General features: G+C 44.2%; 2 protein-coding genes across 3 annotated transcripts in view; one reads left to right on the top strand and one right to left on the bottom strand.

Moving 5' to 3' along the window:
* PHF8 (PHD finger protein 8) overlaps window positions 1-16,928 on the top strand; it is a 29,269-nt gene extending 12,341 nt beyond the window's left edge. The window contains exons 8-21 of one of the 2 annotated variants that reach the window (XM_058173431.1): window positions 439-526; window positions 1,542-1,648; window positions 1,760-1,851; window positions 2,505-2,594; window positions 4,223-4,450; window positions 4,646-4,743; window positions 5,743-5,912; window positions 6,930-7,015; window positions 7,942-8,075; window positions 9,364-9,632; window positions 10,816-10,911; window positions 12,053-12,162; window positions 13,428-13,818; window positions 15,158-16,928. In XM_058173431.1, coding sequence (XP_058029414.1) covers window positions 439-526; window positions 1,542-1,648; window positions 1,760-1,851; window positions 2,505-2,594; window positions 4,223-4,450; window positions 4,646-4,743; window positions 5,743-5,912; window positions 6,930-7,015; window positions 7,942-8,075; window positions 9,364-9,632; window positions 10,816-10,911; window positions 12,053-12,162; window positions 13,428-13,818; window positions 15,158-15,246 — 2,048 coding nt within the window. In that variant the 3' untranslated portion in view covers window positions 15,247-16,928. Of the gene's footprint in view, window positions 1-438; window positions 527-1,541; window positions 1,649-1,759; window positions 1,852-2,504; window positions 2,595-4,222; window positions 4,451-4,645; window positions 4,744-5,742; window positions 5,913-6,929; window positions 7,016-7,941; window positions 8,076-9,363; window positions 9,633-10,815; window positions 10,912-12,052; window positions 12,163-13,418; window positions 13,819-15,157 lie in introns of both variants that reach the window. The other variant, XM_058173430.1, reaches the window with a different exon arrangement.
* A 599-nt stretch (window positions 16,929-17,527) lies between these two features.
* ITIH6 (inter-alpha-trypsin inhibitor heavy chain family member 6) overlaps window positions 17,528-24,686 on the bottom strand; it is a 31,909-nt gene continuing 24,750 nt past the window's right edge. The window contains exons 10-15 of the mRNA XM_058173428.1: window positions 24,403-24,429; window positions 22,499-22,528; window positions 21,556-21,606; window positions 21,351-21,464; window positions 20,347-20,727; window positions 17,528-19,686 (exon numbers count right to left, since the gene is read on the bottom strand). Of these exons, the coding sequence (XP_058029411.1) occupies window positions 19,451-19,686; window positions 20,347-20,727; window positions 21,351-21,464; window positions 21,556-21,606; window positions 22,499-22,528; window positions 24,403-24,429 (839 nt within the window). The 3' untranslated portion in view covers window positions 17,528-19,450. The remainder of the gene's footprint in view (window positions 19,687-20,346; window positions 20,728-21,350; window positions 21,465-21,555; window positions 21,607-22,498; window positions 22,529-24,402; window positions 24,430-24,686) is intronic.

Here is a 24,686-nt window from a genome sequence, read left to right as displayed (position 1 = left end):
GGGTGGTTTAAAGCATGGGGGGAAAAAAGAATAAATAAAAAGAGAAAAACAGGAAAACCCTGTGCATCTGCACAAACCCACTCCCTCTAATAAAAACATCATCCATCAAACTCCATATCACAAGGCCTGGGAGGGAGAGACATGGATCTCAGCAAGGATATCCTTCCAGGGGGCAGGACACATGACCAAGAAGCCCTGCTCTCTGATTGGCATTGGATGGCATTGCTTGAGGAGACCCAAACTGCACTGACTCTACCCAGTGTTACCGGATGGGTAGAAACCATGGAAGAGAATAGCCGGGTCGTGTAGAGTAGCAAATGTCTTAAGCCCTTTTTCCCCTTTGGCATTTCAGGCCAGAAACAGCTGTGTCCCCTCTTTCCCAGTCAGTCAATGTTCTTGAGAAGCTGTTTACCATCTTAGCACCTCTTGTCCTTTCAGGGTGGATCCATGCTGTGCTGACCCCTGTGGACTGCCTGGCTTTTGGAGGCAATTTTCTACACAGTCTCAACATTGAGATGCAGCTCAAGTAAGCTTGGCTGGGAGCGATTGGCCACCATTGAGCATCTGGGGAAACTATCAAGGGAAAAGACAAGACTCAGGAGTAGAGAGTGAAGGTCCCAAATTCATTTTTCGACTTCTCCAAGCTAGTATGGGAAAATTTCCTTCTGAAAACCGTCAAGTGAGGTATTGCTTATAAATGTGGATGACACTAAAGCCGAGAACGCACTGATCGACATAACATCATTTCTGGAGAGGATCCTGGATGTGGGAGTAGAAAGAGCTGGAAGCATACCAAACTTAATATTGGTTGAATAATTAAATATACATAGTCCTCGACTTACAACCATTTGTTTAATGGCCACACAAAGTTACGATGGATGACTGATTTTTACACGTATGACCATTGTGGCATCCCATAGTCATGGGATCAGAATTCAGGCACTTGGCAACTAGCATGTATTTATGACAGTTGCTGTGTACCAGAATCATGTGATCATCTTGAGCAACCTTCCCAGCTAGCTTCTGAGAAGCAAAGTTAATGGAGAAGCCAGATTCACTTAATGACTCCATGATTCTCTTAACATCTGCAGCGATTTGCTTAACAACTAGCAAACAAAGTCATAAAATGGAGCAAAACTCATTTAACAACTGCCTTGCTTAACAATGAAAATTTTGGGCTCAATTATGATCCTAGGTGAAGGACTACCTGTATCTGAATTGGGTTTCTTTTTAATGCTTGTGTTTCTAGTCCTTAGAAAATGCCTTATGAAATCTTAGCTGCCTAATGCAGTGCAGACTAGAACCCAGGAGTAAGTCAGAGGAATGAGTGTTTAGTGCCTAGATAGCTGCTTATGGCTCTGATTGGTAGCTGTTGAGAAAACCATCTAAGGAGAGGAGTCCAGCTAATTAGCATAATTTACAGAAGCAATGTCCTCTTTATGGAAGATGTTACATCCATCCATCTATCCCTCCCTCCCTCCCTCCCTCCCTTCCTTCCTTCCTTCCTTCCTTCCTTCCTTCCTTCCTTCCTTCCTTCCTAGGGCTTACGAGATTGAAAAGCGCCTCAGCACAGCTGATCTCTTCAAATTTCCCAACTTTGAAACTATCTGCTGGTACGTTGGCAAACATCTCCTGGATATCTTCCGAGGTGAGTTTTAAGTTTGCCTGTTTTTAGTATCCTCCTTTCTCCCTGCAGCTCATGAGAATGGCCACCACTGATGCGCTCGCTCTCTTTCTTTCTCTCTCTTTCTCCTGGCAGGCCTTCGAGAAAACCGTAGGCACCCGGCTGCCTATTTGGTTCATGGGGCCAAAGCCCTCAATACTGCATTTCGCTCCTGGACTAAAAAGGAGGTAAATGATTGTGAGAATAACTCATTAGCATTTGGGCTGGGTAACAGTCAGGACCCAGAAGGTCCTGGAAAAGGGGACTTACAACTTGGATCCAAAGTTCTGACAGTTTCTTCCCCCCCATCCCAATTATGTGACAGCACTTGGGAGCTTGGAAATATGGTCATATTTATGGCTGTTTGCAGCATCCCATGGACATATACTATATTTTACAACATTTTGCTAAAACCTGGCATTTCTGTTTTTCTGGCAAAACCGTGCCATAGCAAACGGTGGGTTTATTTAGCAACTGTGGCGCTCAGACTTATGACCGCTGCATTCATTTAACAACCGCCACAAAAAATGTAGAATTGGATCATTCATGTGACCAACCTGTTTTACAATCATTATGACTTATAACTCCATTATGGTCATAACTCGAGGACTATCTGTAAGACCTCTCTTGTAATGGAAGACTGATTTAGCGGAGAATATTCTGTCCCAGGAGCAGTCCAGAGTGGCTCAGTTATAGGCTGACGACCTCAGTCATCCAGCCAGGGAATTCTTAGAGTCGTAGTTCAGCATATCAAGAAAGCAGTAGGTTGGGCAAAGCCTTTGCGCTTTTCAGCACGTTTCAGTTTGGCAGAGAAAAGTAGTCTAGATATTATTCTTCCCAGGCCTTGACTGAGCATGAAGAAGAAATTCCTGGGACAGTACGTCCAGCACAACTCATCAAAGACCTGGCCAAGGAGATCCGACTGGTGGAAGTGAGTATCAAGAGGCTTGTTGGTCTTCCTACTCTTGGTTGAAAGCACCTCTGTGGGAAACAAAGTGCTGAAACATATCTGGTGCGCATCTTAAAACATCTAAGAAGATCCTGCTTTGAGTTTTGTGGAGAGATTAGTGTCTTGTTTAAAAGGCTATTGGCCAGGAATATTGTATCCTGCAATTCTGATGCTTAAAACCACTCGTTTTCTACCAAGAAAATGTACTTGTATGGCTCTGTTGCTTAATAATGAAGATATTTTGCAGGCTGTTTTATCAATCCCACTTTGTCCTTTGAAATTGAAAATTTTATCCTCCCATGAATGACTCTTAATGTCCAACTTCCTGGCAGGCAGGAATCCCTTCTGCAAAGCCATTCCCAAATGGCACACAGGCAAGGAACACCAGTCAAGGACATACCTTGGAAAATGCTTAGTTTGTTGTTCGGGTTCTGCTTAGCTGCATGTTGAGTATCCTGTAGGAAATAGGGGCACCTCACATTAGCCCCAGGCACAGTAGTCTGAAGTGTTACTGGCTTTAGGTCCCCGGTGTGCTCAGAGCAGCCAAGGCATAGTCTGTAGCCTGGCTGTTTATACCATACCGCAGAATATATATTCTGGCCCTTCAATGTGTCTGAGAGGGCTTGCAAGTTTGCTCTCTCTGTCTCAAAGTGGCACCAGACATCTGCAGCCTTTTTTTTTTTTAAACAGCTACCTACTTACCCTAAACAACAAGAAGGTCTGTGTAGAGGAATCCGCTAAGAGTCTAGTAACACATTTTGGCAAATTCTGAGCTTGCATAGGTGATACTCTGTGACAGGCTTGAGAACAGAGCGTATGTTTTAGCTCCATAAAGTTGCAGGTTCCTTGTAGAAAAACCCGAAGCAAGCTACCGTATTTTTCGGAGTATAAGATGCTCCGGACTATAAGACACACCTACCTTTTTTGGTGAGAAAAACAAGAAAAAAAAAATCTGCCTCCCAGCAATTTTGCCTCAGTGCAGCAAACAGCCTGCTTTACTTTCATTTTCGTTTTCAGCATAGCTTGATTAGCACAAGAAAAAAAATCTGCTCCCAGCAATTTACCTCCTTGCAGCAAGGAGCAGAGGCCTGTGCAGCAATAGGCAATGGCAATCCCTGCAGCCTGAAACAGCTGAGAGTTGGGAGACCAATCCAAGGGACAATCAACTTGTGCTAATTAGGCTGTGCTGAAACAGAAATGGGCTGTTTCTTCTTGCTGCTTACTGCAAGGAGGTAAATTGCTGGGAGGCAGAGGCCAAAGGGTGGGGGCCAGTGGGTGGGCGGGGCTACATTCGGTGTATAAGATGCACCTAAATTTTCACCCCCTTTTAGGGGGGAAAAAGATGTGCCTTATACTCCAAAAAATACGGTATCTTAAGAACTCCCTTTTTGCCTTCTGCTTTTAGTCTCAGAGAGCCCTTTCCATCTCTTTATCGATTGGCAGTATTTGTTCATTGTGTCTGGGGAGGAGCTGGACTTTATCTTAGCAAGCCTTGTCCCTCCCCAATCCCCCCTCCTCAGGAAAATTGCACCTGTGTTTCTGTGGTGCTGAACCCAGCAGGGGTGGTTGCCTCCAGTCCAAATGAGGGATTTGTGCTCTCACTCCTCCAGGATATATTCCAGCAGAACATTGGGAAGACCGGCAGCCCATTTGGCCTGCAGAGAGTCGCCCAGCCTGGTGCAGCAGCTGCCAAAAAGGGAGATCAGAGTCCCAAGGAGCCGGGCAAGAAAGGCAGCAGAAAGGATGCTGCATCTGTCAAAGCCCTGGAACTAGAGTTGCTGCGCAAGTACAAGAGGCAGCAGAGCTTGAAACGTGCAGAGAGTCCTGGCCAGGAGGAGGTGAGGTGCCCCTGGGGTTGCTGTGCACGCTAAGTGAGAGAAAGGGTGGAGTGGAGGTGGTCCCATAGGGGGGATGTGGGCCCCGGTTGGGAAGCACCTGGGCTTGTTAGTGGCTTACAATCTGTTCCTGCCCCTGTCTTGCCTCCCATGATCTCAGCATATACCCGGCCAACACTCTTTGTTTTCCTTGCCTAGTTTGACTTGCCAAGTTCCAGCCTGGATGATACAGATGGAGAACCTGATCTGACAGAGGAAGAGCTGTCCATGGTGGTGGCCAATGGTCGAGGCACCAGGTTAGCCTTTGGTGGGATTGTTTGGGGGGAGGAGTGACAGAAACAAAGTAGGTGACATAGATTGGTAAAATGTGATACTTCAATAATGCTGATTTGTTCAGATTCCTAGCCACCTGAGAGCCATTTTTTCAGAGCGTGAAAGAGATAGGCAGCCAGCAGCTGAATTGGCCCTCAGCAGTGCTCCAGAACTGCCCTCCAGTGTGTGCACACTCTGTGTCAGCAGGGCCTGACATAGACATTTGGCAAGATGGAGCTTTCCACTTCTGCTTTTCAAGCAGTTCCTCCTCCTTTGTAAGCTATGTTAGTGAGCAGATGGCCATGCTGAGAAGAAGGAACCCTGCCAAAACCTCCTTTGCTGTCAGCAGGGGGAGGAGTGGGGGGGTGGGAGTTTAAGGCCAGGATTTGAGAACCTAGAAGTGAGCAGATTGGCAGGTGGTCACAGCCCAAGTTTGTTGCAAGAGGTGGCCCACGTTTAAACATGAGTTGCTGGTAAGAATAACAGGGTAGCAAAATGTTGCACTTGACTAAGGTTAAACCTTATGCTTCTATGGTACCCTCTGGAGGAATCTTTTGTTGCCTTGAGTATATTTATGTTGTTATATCCTTCCCTTCCTCCAAGGAGATCAAGGCAGTGAAGTGAATGCTGCTGTTCTTCCTCCTCCTCTTCCCTGCCCCTCCAGTTTATACCCAGCAACTCTTCAGGGAGAGAAAGGAGAATAGTGACCAATCTATGCATAAAGGCAGGGCAGAGATTTGTATTCCTCATATATAGGCTAACCCAAATATCATAGCTTCTGCAAGGTGACTTTTACTTACCAAGAAGACATCTCAGTGTTTAAGAAAAATAATAATCCTTTTCCCTACCTTTGTAGGGCTGATCCAAAAAGTGGAACAGAGAATATATTATGGGCTGCATGATAACCTCCAATGATTAGATCATAGCCTCGTCAGTTTTGATGTTTCTCCTCCTCCCATTCCACCCCCCACACCCCCGGACAGGAAAATCAAAGCCTCGGAGCGCACCCGGAGCCACAAAGGAGCACAACTGAGAGCCCCACCCAGCCCCTCTGATGCAGAAGCCCCGGATATAGACTCCGAGGAGGATCTGCAGATTGACGAAACGCCACGCAGGGAAAGGAGGAATCTGCTGCTGCACAAGAAGCTTTCCAGTATGTGGCACCTTCCATCCATGCTTGGTGGCTCTCTAGGGGAGATGCATTTCTCTTGTGCTAACTCTGGTCGTTCTTTTGGCTGTCTCCTTCATCTCTTTTCCAGGCCAACCTTCAAAATGTCTTTTGGGGCAAAGCTCAGAGTTAGGCTGCATTGTTCATGTACTGTACTTGAGGCCGGGTTGGAAGGAAAGAGAAGAACCCAGATTCTTCTACAATCTGAATCAAATAGGCAGATGAACACATTGCCTCCCCCCTCCCTTTCTTTGCCATGACAAAAACCCATCATCTGTCCGTTAAGAGCTGTCGGCTTCTTTATTACGAGTTGCTTATGTGCTTTCAGGCACATCATTTTAATGGCAATAACTTAAAAATAACACAACTTATTGTTCTGTGGTTAACACTGTTGCCAATCGGTGAAATGTGTTTTATAAAAAGTAAAGCTGGAGTTTTAGAGAAGCTAAATTCTGTATTCCCTGCTATCGTCTTGGTTTTTAAACATATTTTTGGAGTGTGATTACAATTTAAAATGTGATTTTGCTGTTCTGTTTTCTTTTATGAATGATCCTTTCTTATGTTCAGCTTCAGTAGTGGTTGCCTAAATTCCATTCTCTTATTTCATCTCTGACCTTCTACTTTCATTGAAAGAGGTTACATAGTTTCAGATGGTTATGAAGACACTTGTTGATTTCCAAAGCTTAGTTGCATCCCTCATTGTTTATCATTATTATTTATTTATAAAACAGCAAGTGAATCCTATATATGTTTTCTTGGCAGTAAGTCCCACCATGATTTACAAGGCAGATTCCTATGTAGGTGAGTGTGTAGGGTTATCTAAATCACAGTTGCAGGGCTGATTCCTAGGCAGGTGGGTGTACATACAGATATCACCATTATCTGAGTCACAAGAGCCACACCTCTCTTTGGAGATTTCTGTTTGATTCACAGCGTGAGATTTGCCAGCCTTTCCTCTGTTTCCAGTGACATATTTTGACATCTGTGTTCTTCCAATTCCAGAATTTCCTCGGAAACTGCCACGAGCCAAACCCTGTTCCGACCCAAATAAAGTGCGAGAGCCAGGAGAAGTAGAATTTGACATTGAAGTAAGTCTGGTACACATGATCAGGATTGTGGAGTTGTGACAACCGGGTAGGATCACCATCTAGGAATGGGAGTTAATTGTGACGTGAGGCACTTCTGGGGGTTTTGGCTCAGGATCCATTTTTAAAAGCTTGAAAAGGTTATCAGGCACTGAACATCTTCCCTGCATCCTGGAGTCATTTTGTTTAGCTTTATCTTGCGGTAAGGGCTCACCAGTTAGACTTAAGGACAGAATTATTACTTTGTTGGACTCAACCAAACAGTCCTATAGTTTCTGTAGTGCCCAGATGGCTACATCCCATCTCACAAGATTGTTGTGGGAAAATAGGTACTAGGTACGTTCATCACTTTGAGCTATTCACAAACAAGGATAGAAAATAATAATAATGATAATACCCATGTTATTTTCTTGGCAGCAATATGGACATAGTTTACCATTGTCACCTTCTGGAATATACTTTTGAATTACACCAATTTGAGGACATTTGGGCAGTTTCATAGTCAAAGGTTACGTAGCTCTGATGCAAACAAGATCAGCCAGGTCCTGTCCTCTGATAAGATTTAGAGTGATAATCTAAAATAATCAGAAGAACTAGCTAAGTGAAACCAATTCAAGTAGAAATGGTAAAGGCATTTTAAGAAATGTTTATTTTGTCGGTCATATCAGTAAAAGTCCAGCTTTCCCTGAGGAATAATCATGTACAGTTTTAAACATGGCACTCGCGCTCTGTCTAGGGAGTAACTGTAGTAAGGAATCACGGATGCAATAGAAATGTTGGTGCTCTTAAGATTCAGCTGCACATTTTGCTCAAATGACACTCATTTTCTGCTAGTCTTTGAACTATTATGCTCCTGGAGCAGATAGGTAGGATGCCCATTGGCCTAGTGAATTGGCCTCCTGTTAAAACTGGATTTATTTTGTCTGCAGGAGGACTACACCACCGAAGAGGAGGAGGATGCTTCTGGTGATGACCAATTGGAAGGCAGCAGTAGTGCTGGTGGGATCCTGGACCTGCTGAAAGCCAGTCGACAGGTTGGCGGTGCGGACTATGATGAGCTGAGGTGAGACGGGACCTGAAGGGGCCTGAGATGTGTACGGAGTGGCTTATAATCATTCAAAGGACATTGTTTCTGTTTCCTGGGATGGGTGTGTAGCAGACCAGACCATGGGACCTTTTGTAGCTCTGCTATTTCCAGCAAACCCCAAAGCCTTGCCTGTTTTGTGTGGCCTACTGTGAAGGAGGCACTGAGCACAGCTCAATTTTAACAATTAGTACTTGACCATTTATTTTTTTTATCCCTGGTAAACTGCTTTTTAATACTCAAAATAACAATATTTTTAACATTTCAAGTAGGCTCTTTCCCCCTCTCATCAGCAAATGAGTTTTCTGGTGTTTGAGTGGGTAACCGAGTCTTGCAGGGCTTCTGCTTTTGCTACAAAGTGAGGATCTGGAGAGTTCCCTTCCAACTGCCCCTTTGGGAAGGCATCTTTTCCACCTCAGTTCTCAAACTGTTAAGATTTTACCTCAGGCACATGCAGGTGCAGGAAATACACCTATAGGCCCCTCAAGCAGTAGGTTTCGTAGGTTTTCCTCTCCACCAGACTCAAAGAAGGGCAGAAGCAAGGAGGGGGATGTGCAAGGTGACTCTTTTTGATCATCAGTTTCCAGTTGACAGAGATGTGCTGCTACATCCCACATCATCCTCAACAATTTGCCATATATTGAAACCAAAATGGGACCCTTTCATGTTTGTCTGTTCATTATGCCTGAGAGGGCTTTGATGACCTAGGGATTTAGAATAAATGAGTTTCAGATTTTTTCCCCTTTCTTTAAATAGTATTATGTCTGTTTAAATAGATTCCCCTTCTACCATCCAGATTGGTTAGATCACAATTCCTCTTCTTTTTTTAGCCTCTATAGGAAGCACTAATACAAATATCCAAATTGCAAAAGAAATTATGAAAACATATTTTGAGGTAATATTTGAGCCATGGTGGTACAGTGGTTAGAATGCAGTATTGCAGGCTAGCTCTATCCACCGCCAGGAATTCAATCCTGACAGAGCTCAAGGTTGACTCAGCCTTCCATCCTTCCGAGGTGGGTAAAATGAGGACCCAGATTGTTGGGGGAAACATGCTGACTCTGTAAACCACTTAGAGAGGGCTGTAAAGCACTGTGAAGCGGTATATATGTCTTAAATGCTATTGCTATTGCAGTTTTGTCAGTGCAGTGAGTATACTTATGACCTGTCTGAGAGTACTGAGAAATGTTGTTGTTCAGAGGTTTGCTGGATAAAACCATGTTGTATCCCAGTGCTGATACAATAAGGACTCCTCTTGTCTCCGCAGTGATGCACCTGCATCTCCCAGTACTCAGGAAGCCATCCAAGGCATGTTGTGCATGGCCAACCTCCAGTCGTCATCCTCAGGAGGGGCCTCCAGCTTGCAGGCCTGGTTGGCAGCTGGGCATGAACGTGGCTCTGTGGGAGCCTCCGGCACACAGCGCTCAGGAAAAAGGCCCATCAAACGGCCGGCTCATCACAGCACGGATAGCGAGGAAGAGGCCAGCATGGATGAGCAGGAGAGCCTGGGAGCCTGTTTTAAGGATGCTGAATACAGTAAGGAATGGAAAGAGATTTACTTCTCCGTTGAAAGGTTCGACAAGAAAAATAGAGCTTTTTTTCTCCTGGGCAGAAAAGTTAAAAGGCTACTTGAAAGCTATTGGCCTGCAAGAGTGCTGTGCATTACAAAGTATGGCTCTTAATATACACCTACACCACCTGTGCAATAAAGATGGAACTCTGGAAATCTTTTGCAATTCCTACACTGTTCCCTATATAAGTTGTCCTGTGTAAAAATCCAGTGACCTCAATAAACACGTTGTCCTTGGTTTAGGGGTCTCCGGAGGTGTGGGGATAGCAGTTTGAGTGGAAACTTCAACACGTCTGAAGAACATCAAATGGGGAAGGCTGAGAATTGGCCTGCAGTGGTTAGATCGTGCAGAGTATCTCCCAACCAGCTTCCCGTCTCTCAGTGCCAAACTGCTCACTTTCTAATGGATCTCTTGCTCCTACTATAGCAGTGTATTTTGCCACTGACCTGGATAGATGACATTTGATCACTAGCAACTGGTTTAGAAACATGTAGGGTTATTTTGGCTTGTCTAGCCGGAAACTGCTGTAGTTGTGCTGAGTTTCTTTTCCCAAGCAGAGAAAAATACAAACGAGTGGACCTTTCTGGTCTTGGCAGCAATCCTGATGGCTTTTAGAGCTGTGCAAGGAGTTAAATGGGCAGGCAGAGTGTTTAGAATGAGGAGCAGACCCCCTCGTAAACTTTTGGGGTGGTTACTCTGGCTCGGAATTCAAGACCTTATAGAGAATTTGGTCTTGTTTGACTTCTAGCCTTCCTCTTGCAGGGAGGAATCTTTGTCATTCTGCATGGGGAGAAGCTGCTCTGCCCAGCTTAATTCATCCTCCTGCCTTTACAGACTTTGCTACTCAAAATTATATGCAGTCTTTCGGTTTTCTGCAAGTACCAAACGTGTTCCCTTATCTTGGTTTAAAAAATTATTTCATCAGAAAGATTCATGTTTTGTGAAAAGGAGCTACTCTATAATACATGAAAAGATATCCGGTTGATATAAATTGAGCAGAGAAGGACTTACGGTCCTTCCATAAGCATTTGTCTTCAAAGAAATCTAACTTCCCTTCATGTGCCCCATTGCAATCTTGTTTGCGCCTCCCATATATTCAGACCTGAAAAATTTACCATTCATGCCCAACTGCGTCCCTCTCTCTGTAGTTTACCCGTCCTTGGAATCGGATGAGGATGACCCAGCCTTGAAGTCACTGCCAAAGAAGAAAAAATGCACGGATGATGCTCCGTGGAGTCCTAAAGGTAACTATCCATCACCTGTAACAGATGGCGTCTATTTAATGTGAGCCTATACAAAGGCATTCAAAAACACAATTCCTTGGGAATAGTTCTTTTAAAAAGCAAATTTCTAACTCTTTTGCACACGAAAAGATACCTGAAAGTGTGTTTGGGATGAAAAATGTAATGAGGATTCTAACGCTAGGAGAAGTGCTGAAGACTTTTATACTATACTTGAGGACGGGATTTTATGGTGCAAGTGCTGATCGTTGACTAACCCAGGAACCAGCAATTTATAGAGTGAACTGGGTAGTAATTCTTGGAAATATACAAAGCACAATGGTATGGGCATAGAAGGCAAACAAGATCCAGGCAGAAGAAGAAGAACATCATGGCTTCAAAATCTAAGGGACTCGTGTGGAAAGGCTGTAAGTTAGAGCAGTGGGTTTTCTCTGCTTAAACCAAAAACTGCACTGAGCATAGACAACCTGTATTGCAGCTTTGCCTTATTACAGTTTGTAGAAATGCCTGGAAGGCCACAATTCTGAATGTTGAGATCTTTCTGGTTTGCTTGATATCTGAAATGGGAGTTGGAGGGGTGTGGTTTCATTGTAATAGTAATAATTTGAAGCAAATCTGCTTGAGTATATTGGAAAGGGATTCTTAAAAGGATTTTGTTTAAAAACAACAACTAGGCTCTGCAACCTAGCTTTGCTAATTTTGATATACCTGCCCTCAATTGGCTCCATAGTATATCTGGCTTAACTCAATTCACAAATGCAAATTGTTTTTCTTTTTTCCTTTGGGTTTTGCCTGTGACAAGTAAGCGTTTCAGAATGAGCACTGCATCTCTGAGGGCTCTGAGGACTTAATTACAGATTTGTGGCCCAGATATTATGGATTTCCAGTAAATGAAGCTTCCATTATCTTATTCTTGAGTTTATGGGTTTGTAGGGCAAAGGATATGTTTTATATGTACCAAGTGGGAGCAAATAGAGCAGCCTCTCCTAATCTTGGGGTGCTTCAGATCTTGGGACTGTAGCTCCCAGAATTCCTCAGCCCAAATGGCGACCTGGGCATTACCATTCCACATAAATTGAAATCATCAAGGTTGGGGGGAAGGCGGAATACAAAAAATCTTCATGTGAACTTTCCCTCTTCACAGCCCGGGTGACCCCAACACTACCCAAGCAAGACCGCCCTGTCCGTGAAGGGACCAGAGTGGCATCTGTCGAGACCGGTCTGGCAGCTGCAGCAGCTAAACTAGCTCAGCAGGTAAATGGCCAGGTTGGTTTATGGATAGAAGGAGCAGGTTGCAAGGCCCAAACAGAGTCTTCCTCGGGAGGGTGGCCTTCTTCAGTAGAGCATTTGCTTCGTCAATGGGGAAAGCTTGGGGTGTTTCAGGAAGATAGAATTGTTCAGAAGAAAGCATACTCACTGTTAAGATTACTGTGCTGCCTGGTTTTTCTTAGTATATGTTGTGAGCAAGGCCCTAGTAGTGATTACCAAACACAATTCAGTCCTCAACAAACTTATTTTATTAAAACAGCTGAGAATTAATTCATTCTCAGCTTCATCCAAGACAAAATTCTTAATAACCAGTCTGTTGCCCTTATCACCAACCTTTGATGTCTTTGGCAACCTGCCAAAGGCTTTTCTCGGCAAAAACCCCACAATGGAATCAACGTTGCTTTTCCACAAAGAACCCAATGGCTTGTTGCTGCTCCTTTAAGCCTTATGGGAGTAGCCAATCATCTTCTGGCCTTACCCGAGTTGTCCCTTTTTTTTCCAGCTGCTCTTGCCTTCTGGCAGCTCTTCTCATGTGTGCACTAGAAACAGGCTCCTCCTGTTCCTCTGCCTCTCTGCTGTCCGCCTCTGGAGGCTTCGGAGTCTGCGCATCACTCCCAGATGGCCCCGGCCCCATCTTTGCCTCCGATGCAGAGCCTTTGTCCCGGCCTTCTCCTGACTCCAGGACTGGCCCATTGTCCTCCCCAGCCTCCTCACTGTCCGACTCTGCTACTAGGTCCGCAGGCTGCTGGCAGACCACAACAGTATATTTCTCACCGTACTCAGTGTGGCGACTGATTGTTTATGTGTTTATTCCCTTTCTATGCCATCACACTCAAAAGGCTGAATGGTCCATAACATAGTTCAACATATGCAGGAACTATAAAAAGCCACCCCGGGATCAGCAATCAATAAACAGCGAACAGAAATGTAGCAACATTTATTCTGAAAGAGCCAGAGCAACATATTTCATAGGATAGCAGCATTGCATAAGTTGTTGAAGTCCTACTTTCAGATTGTGTGTGTGTGTGTATGTGTTAAATTTAGGATAGCTAGTTCATTCAGAGTTCTCGAGTGGGAATTCAAATGTGTAAGAATCCTTTCAAGACATTTCCAGGTACCACTAATGGATCCAGCCAGGCAGGAGCAACAGGAATCCCTCACAGTGCTGCCCATACCCATCTCTGCTCTTAAACACTGCAGCTCTGCATGAAGGATTGTGCCTCTTTTCTCTTCCTTTTAAGGAACATCAGAAGTTGCAGCGGCGGAAATTTGTGGTAAAAAGGAAGCCACCATCTCCAAAAGCTCCTAGTCCAGAACCAGAGCCGGAACCAGAACCAGAGCAAGAGCCAGAACCAGAGCCAGAGCCAGAATTGATAGAAGCAGAAGTGGAGCCGGATGTGCCACCCCCACCTCCCGTTCCCCAGGAACCAGATCCTGAGCTGGAGGCCCCTGTGCCCACCCCTCCACCGGAAACAAAACAGGAGCAGTTTGCTGGCAGCCTGGTGGATCATGAATACACCGCTCGGCCTAATGTTTTCGGAATGGCCCAGGTGAACCGGGGCTCCACGCCTATGGCCCCAGGGGTCTTCTTGTCCCAGCGGCGCCCCTCAGCTGGCTCACCAGGTCCTCAAGCAGCACAGGGTAAGCTTGTATATATGGGCTTCAAAAGGGAAGGGCCGATCCTATTGTTGTTGTTTAGGGAAGAGTTCTAATTGTCTTAAGATCTGCCACAAGGTGTTTTTGCCAGTGGAAGAGAGGGATAGTGGAAGAATATGGCTTGGACTGGTCATTCATAGGATGCATTCTGGGCAGTCAAATACTGAACACACTTACTGGTATTATCTATTATCAGCTGTGCTCCATTCAAAGGAAGTTATCAGTTCAAATAATATCTCACCTTGAGCATCTCACTCGGGCTAATACCAGTGCATTGCGCAGCACGTTTGAAGTTGTCATTAATTACATAGCATTGGGAACATTCTGGACTTCCTTATAAGAATAAAGTACTGTATGAGTAAGGAAACTGAGGCAGATGTGAATCAAGGCAGATAGGAACCACTGGATCCTGGCAAGATCCAGAGTCATTCTGCGTGATCCATAACATCACACAGCTGGAGTTCATGGTTCCCCTCTCTGCTGACTGTTGTGTGAGAAGATGAGATTCTTGTCCCCTTGTGGGAATTTTTGGCTCCCAAGCGGAAAGCAAGCAGGGGAAAGAAACAAGATGCCATTTTTAATGTTCATCTTAAATTCATTTTGTAGCTGGAAAGCACTTGGTGAGTTTCATCCTCCACACCAGCAGAGACATTGCTTCAGAAGGAAAATAAACTGGTTTTATGACTCGAGTATATCTCTAGACTTCTAAAGCTCTTGTCTCTACAATCTTTAACTAGATAAAACAGTGCCTCATGGGGCAAAATTTTTTGAACCAAGGTACCCCAAACGGACCATTTTGCAGAATTCATCCAAAATCCATGACCTGCGATTTCTGTGGAATTGAAATTTGGCAAATTTTGTAAAACATTTTATGACATACAAAATGTCACAAAACATTTCTGGTGATTGGTTCCTGATGTTTCACTGTGCTGTACAGTGGCCATCCCCAGCCTTTACGGCTTAGTGACCCTGGAGGGGAGGGGGAACCATCCTGCACAAGCAGCGGGCCATGTGCACGCTGGCCTGTCACTCGCACAATTGAACGGCGCACATGTCTGCATGCACCGGCCCACCACTCGTGCCGGGCCTTGACCTGGTAGTGGGCCACGGCCCAGAGATTGGGGACCCTTGCTATACAGTTCAACATGGGCTGCTTTCAAGGCAGATACATCTCTGAATATTTCCCTGAATTTTTTAAAGAACTTTTCAAGTACATTAGAAGTTCTGTCATGGTTGAAGGCATTAAGAAATCTGGTAAGGAAATATCTCTAAAATGGTTGTCTAGTTAGAATGATAACTGTTTTTTCTTCTTCTTCCCCTTCAGGAAAACGCCCCAAGAAGGGCTTAGCGACAGCAAAGCAGCGACTGGGACGCATCCTAAAGATTCATCGCAATGGCAAGCTACTCCTCTGAGTGCATCCCCATGTCAGCTCCAGACCACATGCCCAGCTCTTGAGCAGCAGAAATTGGGTGAGGCACAGAGACCCACTTGGAGGCACCGCCTGGTGTCTTTGGAGGGCTGACAGGACCTTGGGCGTGTGGACAAGGCCTGCGCTACTCTACCTCTCCTTCCCTCACATGGATCAGAGCCAAGTCTGAGCTGCCTGTGCTGCTGTTGGAAGTTTTGAACTCGATTGGCAGCACCTGAACACAGAGGCGAACCGCAATGGTTTCCCTGAAGAGACAAGACAACGTAGGAGGCGGGGGGTTCGTTGTGCCCACTGATTCTCCATCCCTACCTCGACCCACTGCACTTCCTTTTTTGTTCTGGGGCTGATACCTCTTTCAAATGCTCCCTTCCCTCTGTCAAGTCACACCTTACAGATGTTGGCTTTATTTTTTTCTCCTAGATGCTTCAAATGCCCTTTGTATCTTTCGTTGCTGTTGGCTGACCCTGGCATGCCAAGGAGTGTTTCTTTTTTTTCCCCCCCACTACTTTTTAAAAATGTTTTTTCCCAGCAGAAAGTAGCTGCTTGTTGTTGTTTTTACGCAAGCAGAGGGTTTCTTTGCAGTCTTCCAGAACAGCGTTTCTCAACTTCAATGATTTTGAGATGAGTGGACTTCCACTTCCAGAATTTTCCAGCTGGCACTATTTTTGGCTGGAAAATTCTTGAAGTTCACTCATCTTAAAATTGCTCTGCTTAAGATACACTGTTCTGGAGAGATCCTTCCAAAGCCTGGAAGGGCAGGAGAGGAACCACTTGTTTTACAAAGGGAACCGGGTGCTTCCCTATTTTTGAGCAGTCAGGGATTTGTGGATGGAGTAGGCAGACACTGGAAATAACTCCTTCTCGTCGAGAGAATTTTGAAACTTCCAGTCATTTGGCAGCAGGGAATCATTCGCTCATCATACCTTACGTTATCCATCCAAAATAGAAGACTGAGAGCCTCACAAAAGATCTGTGTCTCCAGAGTGCAAAAGGGAGGGGCAGTCTAATGTGTTATAAAAGTTTTGCAACGTGTACAAGAAGGCAGTTGAGGTAGAAGGCTAAGTAAGCTGCCTCCTCCCTAATTTGCATATCTCTCCACGCAAAGGGACTTCTGTTGCTTTGAGTATCTTAAATTGGTGAAAATCCCAGCTCTCTCCAATCGGTAGTTGAAAACCGTTCAGGTCAGCGTCACTTGCCAGATGGGGCTGCCAACCAGGAGAGTCCATGTGGAATATTAGCAGATTCTTCCTGCTCCCGATGTGAAGTTTTCCAGTAGGCTTCACAGCTGTTCCTGTTGCAGATCTCTCGTTTTGTTAATTCCAGGGCTTTTTTTTCTTTTACATTCTTGGCATAAGGCACTCTGTCCTCCCTTCTCCTTTTCCTTCTCCTTCTCCCCCTTCTATGGCGGCAGGGAGGGCGTCATGCCCCCTAAGTAAGACTTAAAAGATGTTTCTACCCAGCAGCACAGCTCAGTGAATACAGCTGTGTATCATATTTTTACACCAGACTCCAGCAAGCTTTGTGTATATGTTTGAATTCTATTTTTTAGGCCTCGCTCTAGAAATGTGTGTTTAAGGGGGAGAAAATTATATATATATAATTTATATAAAATTATATATATATAATTTTTTCCAGGGGTTAAAATAAAAGAAAACCTTCAGTTTATTGTAGCATATGCCTGAGATATATTTTTCTGATTCTGTTCTTCTAGGAACAAATGCTTTCACTGGGATCTGGGAGAACTTGCCCACAAAATTTGTGTTCTGGAGAGTCTGATACTGAAATACAGACATAGCAGTTTCTTGCACAAGAGTTATTACAGGGGGTGCAGCACCCTAACCAAGGCATACATTCTACATACAGTTTTTAAGGGTGGGGGCATTATTATGCACAGCTTTTTGTTTTAAAGAGGGCTGTGCTGAAAGGATTCACCACTGGGGGAATTATTTCAGGAATGCTATCCAGACCTCTCTTTTTTTTGGGGGGGAGCAGTTTTTTTGCCAGTTGCGAAAGAAAAGATGATCTAAATTGCTATAGCATCAAATAACCAAACTGAATGTTCGCCCATTTAATTATTTTATACTGACACTCCTTGGTACAATTCATGAAGTGTGCCTCACATGGATCGCACGTGGACTTTCTCCCTGCAAAGTGTCACAAGCCACCTTTTATTCAGAATTGGCATTATTAATGGTCTGTTGATTTTTTTCAATGCACAAAATTAATACCCGAAAGTTATTTATCAAGCAAAACTGAAAGGCTTGTTCTCCCAGCTAAGGGTCATTGCCTTTTTACTTTTCCTTAAATTGCTCTCCTATATTTGCTTCAGCTGCAGGTTTACAATAATATCTCGGGCAGCAATTTTTGTTTTTATTGTAAGAATTGTAAAATACACATTAACACATGAAAAGAGAGTCTGAGCCCGCAATAATTGCAAGTTCAATAAATCTTTGAGTGCTGCAGGGCCCCAGGAACTTGGGGTGGGGGGGTGGGGGGGAGGAGGGAATGGCTCTCAGCTGCAAAACTGAGGGTTTTCTTACTGCAGACAAGCAAAAGAGGTAAAAGAAATATACATATAATGCAGGAACATCACGAAGAACGCCATCCAACCTTCTGCAGGAGAAATAGAGCCTGTCTGCGCTCAGCTATAATGTAAGATTCTGTATGGATTACAAGGGTTGATGGAAGGAAAATCCCTGGACAGAGGCTAGACTAACATCCGTCAGATTATTGGTGTGATTTACTTGATTCTGCCTCTCAGCTTGCCACACGCTAAAAAATTTATATGCTTCTGCTAAGGTCTTTCAGTGCAAAAACATTTGACAGGTGCATTACGGTATTAGCTTTTATTCCCTTCTTTTAAAAAAATAAAATCATGTGCTTTCCCTGCATAGGACACTAGGTGAGCAACTTGAGTTCCCTTATTGATGGGAGATTTCTGGGAGTAAATTGCAAAAGACTCCCAAGACGCATCAAGGAACAGGATGCAGCGAGTCCAGCTGCCAACCCTCCCATTTCTACTTTTAGTCTCCAGAACGTAAGAATTTTGACTACAGGGGCGTCTGATTAAATCTACAAATGAAATAGTGGGGGCCACTCCGAAATGTTAAAAAGCAACCCACCCACAACTTCTCTCTCCAACTGACCAAAGCTGGTAATTTTTCTCTATTGGTGATGGAAGTATTTTGAATAGGCTGCTCTTCCCAGCTGCTCCCCAGGATGTTTCATGTTCAGAAAACCCTGCCACAAGGAAGACAAGGGTTCACTCTTCATACTATTGTTCACCTGTCCAAAGCCAAAACACTCCAAAAGAAAAGGCTAATATGGCATAAACTGGATTGTTGAATAACTAAAAACGTCCAGAATGTATTAAGCCAGGTTGAAAAATGGCTCTCAAATTGATCAATGCCTTGTAACATCTGTATTTCTCTGCTATTTGAAGAAATTTGCAGGACTGCTGCTCTTTTATGGAGCCAGCAAGTCGGATGCCTAAATCATTTGCCTTCTGTTGTTTCTTTGAACAGCAGTTTTCTTGCACACATTTGGTCCATTTGATTTGAGCTGAAATACTGCTGTGTGGCACTGTGGTTGGTATATATTCCTCCATTGATTGAAAAGGGCACATTGGCCTTTGCCTTGATGGCTTTTCATCATGGAGGGTAGCTCGGCAAGGACAGTTTGGAAGGGTTGCAGTAGATCCCACACAACCCTCAGTGCAGCATTTGGGGCCCACAGAAACCCTCATCTTTTCTTTGTTCTTAACAATTCCAATTAAGGCTGTGAACTTTGGGGGGGAGGAGGATCTGTTGTGCTAATTCCAAAAAAGCCAAGGTAAGGATCTCTTGACCTTTCGGAGAGAAAAGAAGGAATAAACACACTCAAGATCCCTCCATCTGCTGCCCAGAAGACATATTTGCAGCTAAGCACAAGGTCCTTTTCTGTGTTACATCAGCACAGTACAGCATGGGGATAGATTGGGCCTACAGCATAGGGAGAAATCGGTCTGTCTTTGATTATAGTGCGATATCTATTCCATTTCCAAGCACCTACTGTAAAGGTCCAGAAGGAGAACTTGGATTTCTCCCTCTTCTCCCCATCATGGGCGACCAAAATAGTGAAGGAGAAACAGGGAAATGGTCTTCTATCCTGCTGGTTCAGTTTTTCTAGACAGAATGGAAGAGGGCAGCTCATATTTCCAACAGGTTGGAGGCAAGGTAGGAGCAGTAGGAGGCTCCCAGCAACTCTTCCACATCCTTGCGCTTCGCCAACCAGCACTTGGCTTCGTGAGCCCTCTGGACTGAATCCTTCAGCACCTTGGAGACTTCAGTGAGTAGTACTTTGTTTGCATCGCTTTGCATCCAGGCAACTTTGCCCCCTTGAGATGGATCTGGGGAAAGGCTGATGTTGCTATTCTGGAAGTGACCTGAGAAAAGGAAAATTAGCAATGAAAATGCTACTTATCTAACTACATTAATTTAACACAGGAGTTGCAAGTCTTTTTCTCTTATTTGTACCTTTGAAGACACCAGCGATCTCAAGATTTATTAAGACTACAGCAGTAGTGGGTTTCAAAAATTTTTACTACCAGTTCTGTGGGTGTGACTTGGTGGGCGTGGGATGGCATGGCAGGGGAAGGTTACTGCAAAATCCCCATTTCCTCCCAATCAGCTGGGATTTGGGAGGCAGAGAATAGATGGGGGTGGGGCCAGTCAGAATTTTTACTACCAGTTCTCCGAACTACTCAAAATTTCCACGACTGGTTCTCCAGAACTGGTCAGAACCTGTTGAAATCCACCTCTGGGCTACAGTACCCAGAGTTACCGTGTTACAGAGTTACATTGTAATTATGGATATCAGTGAGTTGCCAGCTCTCATAGGGAAACAAAAGCATGGACTGCATTTTTAATACGTAGGACCAGCTGGCATCTTGTTTCTTTCTTTTTTAGAATTACTTGTGCTATTCTTAAGAATACATTACATTTACAGTACTCTGGAAAGTGGCAAGGAGGGAACTCGGGGCAGAACATAAATAGATGAAGGCTTGGAACTAGAAAACATGATAGTTCTTCATAAAACAGCTTACCTAGCAAGCCGCCTGCTGATGCTGATAGGCCTTGGCCCTTCGCAATATAGAAGCCAAGATGATCCAACTGCAGGACTGTGGGATGACTATAGTGATGCAGCAGAACAAGAAATTCAACAGTGGACCCAATCTGGACAGTGATATTGACCTCGGGCCACATGGAAATGGCCAGTGGGGGCTTACGGATTGCGGCCCGCTGAGTTAAGGGCAAGACCAGCACTTCCTCGCCATATAGTGTCACGGTCTTCTGGGTTATATTAACCACATAGCTGGCATGCGGGTGCTCCACTGCTATGGTGATGACATCCAAATAGGTGCGGGGGCGTTCTTCGTGGCCTGGCCTTGAAGGGGCTCCCATTAGGTGTCCATTAACAGACAAACCTGAAGGCAAAGAAAGGCAACCTTCAGTCACTTCGTTTTCCCCTTGGCCCCCTCAACAAAATGGAAGCAGATTCACTGTTTGCTGTTCTTCCACCCACTTTGCTGAACATCCTCTCCCTGCCTCTCCTGTCTCAAAAAGGCCCCCTAGGTGCCTTCAACCCAGCTGCCATTATTTAACTCTTCCTATCATTAAAAATAGTTAAAGCTGCTTCGTTTTAGAGAAGAATAACGCTCAGAAGTACCTGGTCCTTTTAAATGGAAGTTTTCCTGACGGAATAATTAATCAGTGGAAAAACTTGCCTCCAGAAGTTATGACGTGTCACAAATGGAGGTTTTTTAAGGAAATTGGACAACCGTTTATCCGAAGTATTATAGAGTTGCCTCAACTTGCCTGCTTGAGCAGGGGGTCGGACCAGAAGACCTCCGAGGTCCCTTCCAACTCTGTTGTTCTGTCATTTAGCTCTGTTAGTCTGACACTTCTCACACTGTAGTTTTGTTGTTTGACTTGGGAACATATGATCACAAGGACCAGACGTTGTTCCTGAAAGCTTATGGTCCCACCTGTGTTCTTCACCTTTAGCCCTCTGGGTTTGCCTGGGGCAGGTTCTAATCACAGCTCTTACCTGTGGCAGGGTCGCTCACCAGCCGTAGGATATCTCCCGGGCGACCATCCAGAGTGAAGCACAGATTCCCCAGTGAATGTGGCAACTTTATTACAAAGTGAGGGTCTCCATCCACTGCAAGGAAGAAGCAAAGGGTGTCCATTAACAAGACATTTTAAAACATGGGGATCCCGAGAATTCTTCATAGCTAGGAATGGGTTGTTACCCCAAGAGGAGAAAGTGAAGTGGCCAGACTTGGGTGACGCTCTCAGGGAGTCTGAAAAGAGATAAAGATGAAATCCACTGCGCATTAGAGAAATATTTCAGTTTATGGGTACACCAAGTCCCATTCCATTATCCACCAATCAATCCCAATTCAGCCTCTTCTAGTTCCAATATGCTCTATCTTTTGAAAAGTTATCCAATGAGTTTTAACATAAACCAGGGAGAGGGACGGGGGGACACACACACACACACACACAAATAATAATAGAATACCAGAATTGGAAGGGATCTTGGAGGTCTTCTAGCCCAACCCCCTGCTCAAGCAGGAGACCCTATACCAAATCTCTTAAAAACCTCCAGTGTTGAAGCACCTGCAACTTCCGGAGGCAAGTCGTTCCACCAATTATGCACTAATACACATTGACTTACTTACTTACTTATAGGATATGACTTTTCATTTTTTTCCCTAGCTTAACATGTTGGAAAGAAATTACGTAAAGGGAAAGCTTTGCGAGAACTGAACAGAATGGAATCAAAATTGGCTTGGGAGGGAAGAAGCTGACAAAATAATTATCAACTTCAAAACTGAGTTGGATCTGACTGAGGACTGACACACATACCCCCAACCAAAAAATCTGGAAGTTTTTCTCCAGTGCATTTGAAGGTGGGCAATGCCTTTGAATGGAGCTGATTGCTCTAAGCCCTCTCCTCCTGGTCATGTGATTCAGATAAGAACATATATTCCGGCTTCTCAGAACAGACACCCAAATGAGCACATGAGGGAAAGAAATAAAAATACACCACTCCAGGTAATGGAGAGAGGAAATATTCTGGAAGCCATGTTCTGCATCTGTTCCCTTCCTTCATGCTTCTAAAAGCGCAAACTTTCCTCAATTCACCCACTGGGAAATTGTTTGACAAGTGCTAATTGTCCAGGAAAGTACCTGATTCACTGTCCGATTCTTCAAAAAAATCTGCAGAAAAAAAGAGAGTTAATTTTCAGAGTATTTTCATACTCGCAGGATTCTCTCAGAAACAATCCTGCACTGCCGCCCACCATCCCTACTTCATGGCAAATATTTGAGCCAATTGATTGAAGAGAGTTATTGACACGTAGGGAGTACTTACTTATTCAAAGTGCTCTTTGAAAGACACCAGCTCTCATTGGCCACAAATTCTATCTGCTCTGAACATTAAATTTTATTCTGTTTAAAGAAATAGCAAAGTATGCCTTGTTTTCACTTTACCATGAGCAACTTTAGAGTTTTGCAGCAATAGTTGCTAGCAAAGAAAACTTGCATCCCCTTCAACATATAACACTACCGTACTGTCCATCTCAATTCCATCCCATATTTACTTTTTTAAGTAACAAAACCATAGCTTCATCAGGGTTGCCAATGCCCTTAGTCTCCCATCTTCAATGGCCATGAATCTTACTTTATAAAGGACATTCAGTTTCTCTTTTCCAAAACTTAATTAAAAAGAGGAGACCCTCCTGACTTATGGATTGGATGCAGATTGTGAGTCAGCCATACATGGACTTAATCCCTTCTTGGATTTTTTCCCCCATCCTCAGTAAGCTTTGCAATGAAAGTGTTAAGATGCCTTGTCCTCCATAAAGTGCTTTATCCAGACAAAGAATGAGAGGAGCATTCAGGCCCGTCCACCTTGAAAGAAGGGATGAAGGTAGACAAGGCTTTGAAGGAAAGGGAATATCTTTAAACCAGAATTTGGCACTCCAGGTATTGATAATGTCACCAGATGATAGCATTGGTCAGGCTGAGAAAGGCTTCTGGGAGTTGTGACTGATCAGAAATTGGATGTAGAGAATCCAGGCCTTTTGTAAATTCAGTTTCCAACTTCTACTCTCTTAGAGGACTAAATTCATGCCCGATGTAAAAATACAGATATGAATTTGTATTTCACACAGCAAGAATTTTAACATTTCCACATAGATTAGTATATGTATATTTTATGCAAATCCATGTTCTCATTTGTCCTTTGTTTTTCAGCCATTTGTTCGTTCTTTGTCCTTTTGCGCAAAGTGTGAACGAGTGTTAAATGAGTCACTGAACAGTCAGGCATTCCACCCAGAGGTGGGTTTCAGCAGGTTCTGACCAGTTCTGGAGAACCAGTAGCAGAAATTTTGATTAGTTTGGAGAACCGGTAAATACCACCTCTGACTGGCCCCGCCCCCATCTATTCTCCCCAGCTGATTGGGAGGAAATGGAGATTTTGCAATAATCTTCCCCTAGAGTGAGGTGGGAATGGAGATTTTACAGAATCCTTCCCCTGTCACACCCACCAAGCCATGCCCACAGAACCAGTAGTAAAAATTTTGAAACCCACCACTGATTCCACCCCTTAAGAACATTGAATGATCGGGGTGGTTCTCTTTGTTAAAGAAAACTCATTTTCTGGATGTGGGTCCTTGTGTACCTAAATTGGCTCCACATACACACATGGTTGGGTTCAGTAGGCTCAGGGGAATCCTAGAGGCTGTAAAAATAAAGTCTTTGGGAGAGAAGAAAATGTTCTAAGGAGACAAAATACGCTATCACACAGTTAAGAATGTGGCCGGAACTAGTACCGTAGTGCACTTCTAAGCATTTTATGACTACTCAGTGCCATGAAGGAAATGAAAAACCGCAAGAGAAAGGAATAGAACAAGCCAGAAATCTGAACTGGAACACATTCCGTACATTGCAGCATATGTGTGGTTTAATGGGGGCTTAATAAATAAATGTGCTGTCCAAGATGAACATCTGGGAAGATCTTTAAAGATAGGAAATGGCATGAGCTCACTAGGCCATGTCCCCAAAGTCAGTCTCTGTGATGGAAGAATTACCTGGATAGTCGCCATAATCCAAGTTTTCTGAGAAGGAGAGAAATAACAATTGAACACATAGATAACACAACATCCAGTCATCAAAGAGGATCTAGAACAATTCCAGAGCATTACGTGCATGGCTGGGGGCATAAAATACACAGATTAATGGGAAGAGAGGGGAGAGGGCAGTTGATCTTGGGAATAAGGAGGCAGGGCTGGAATACCACAACAGGAGTAAAAGGGGTGTGAATTAGGCTCCCCTACATGGTTAGCAGAACTGGAGATTTGTCAAATTTATGTAT

This window comes from Ahaetulla prasina, chromosome 2, assembly GCF_028640845.1.
Source record: "Ahaetulla prasina isolate Xishuangbanna chromosome 2, ASM2864084v1, whole genome shotgun sequence".
Taxonomy (NCBI): Eukaryota; Metazoa; Chordata; class Lepidosauria; order Squamata; family Colubridae; genus Ahaetulla; species Ahaetulla prasina.
Note: the sequence above shows the minus strand (reverse complement) of the source record. Positions and strands in the feature narration are given on the sequence as shown.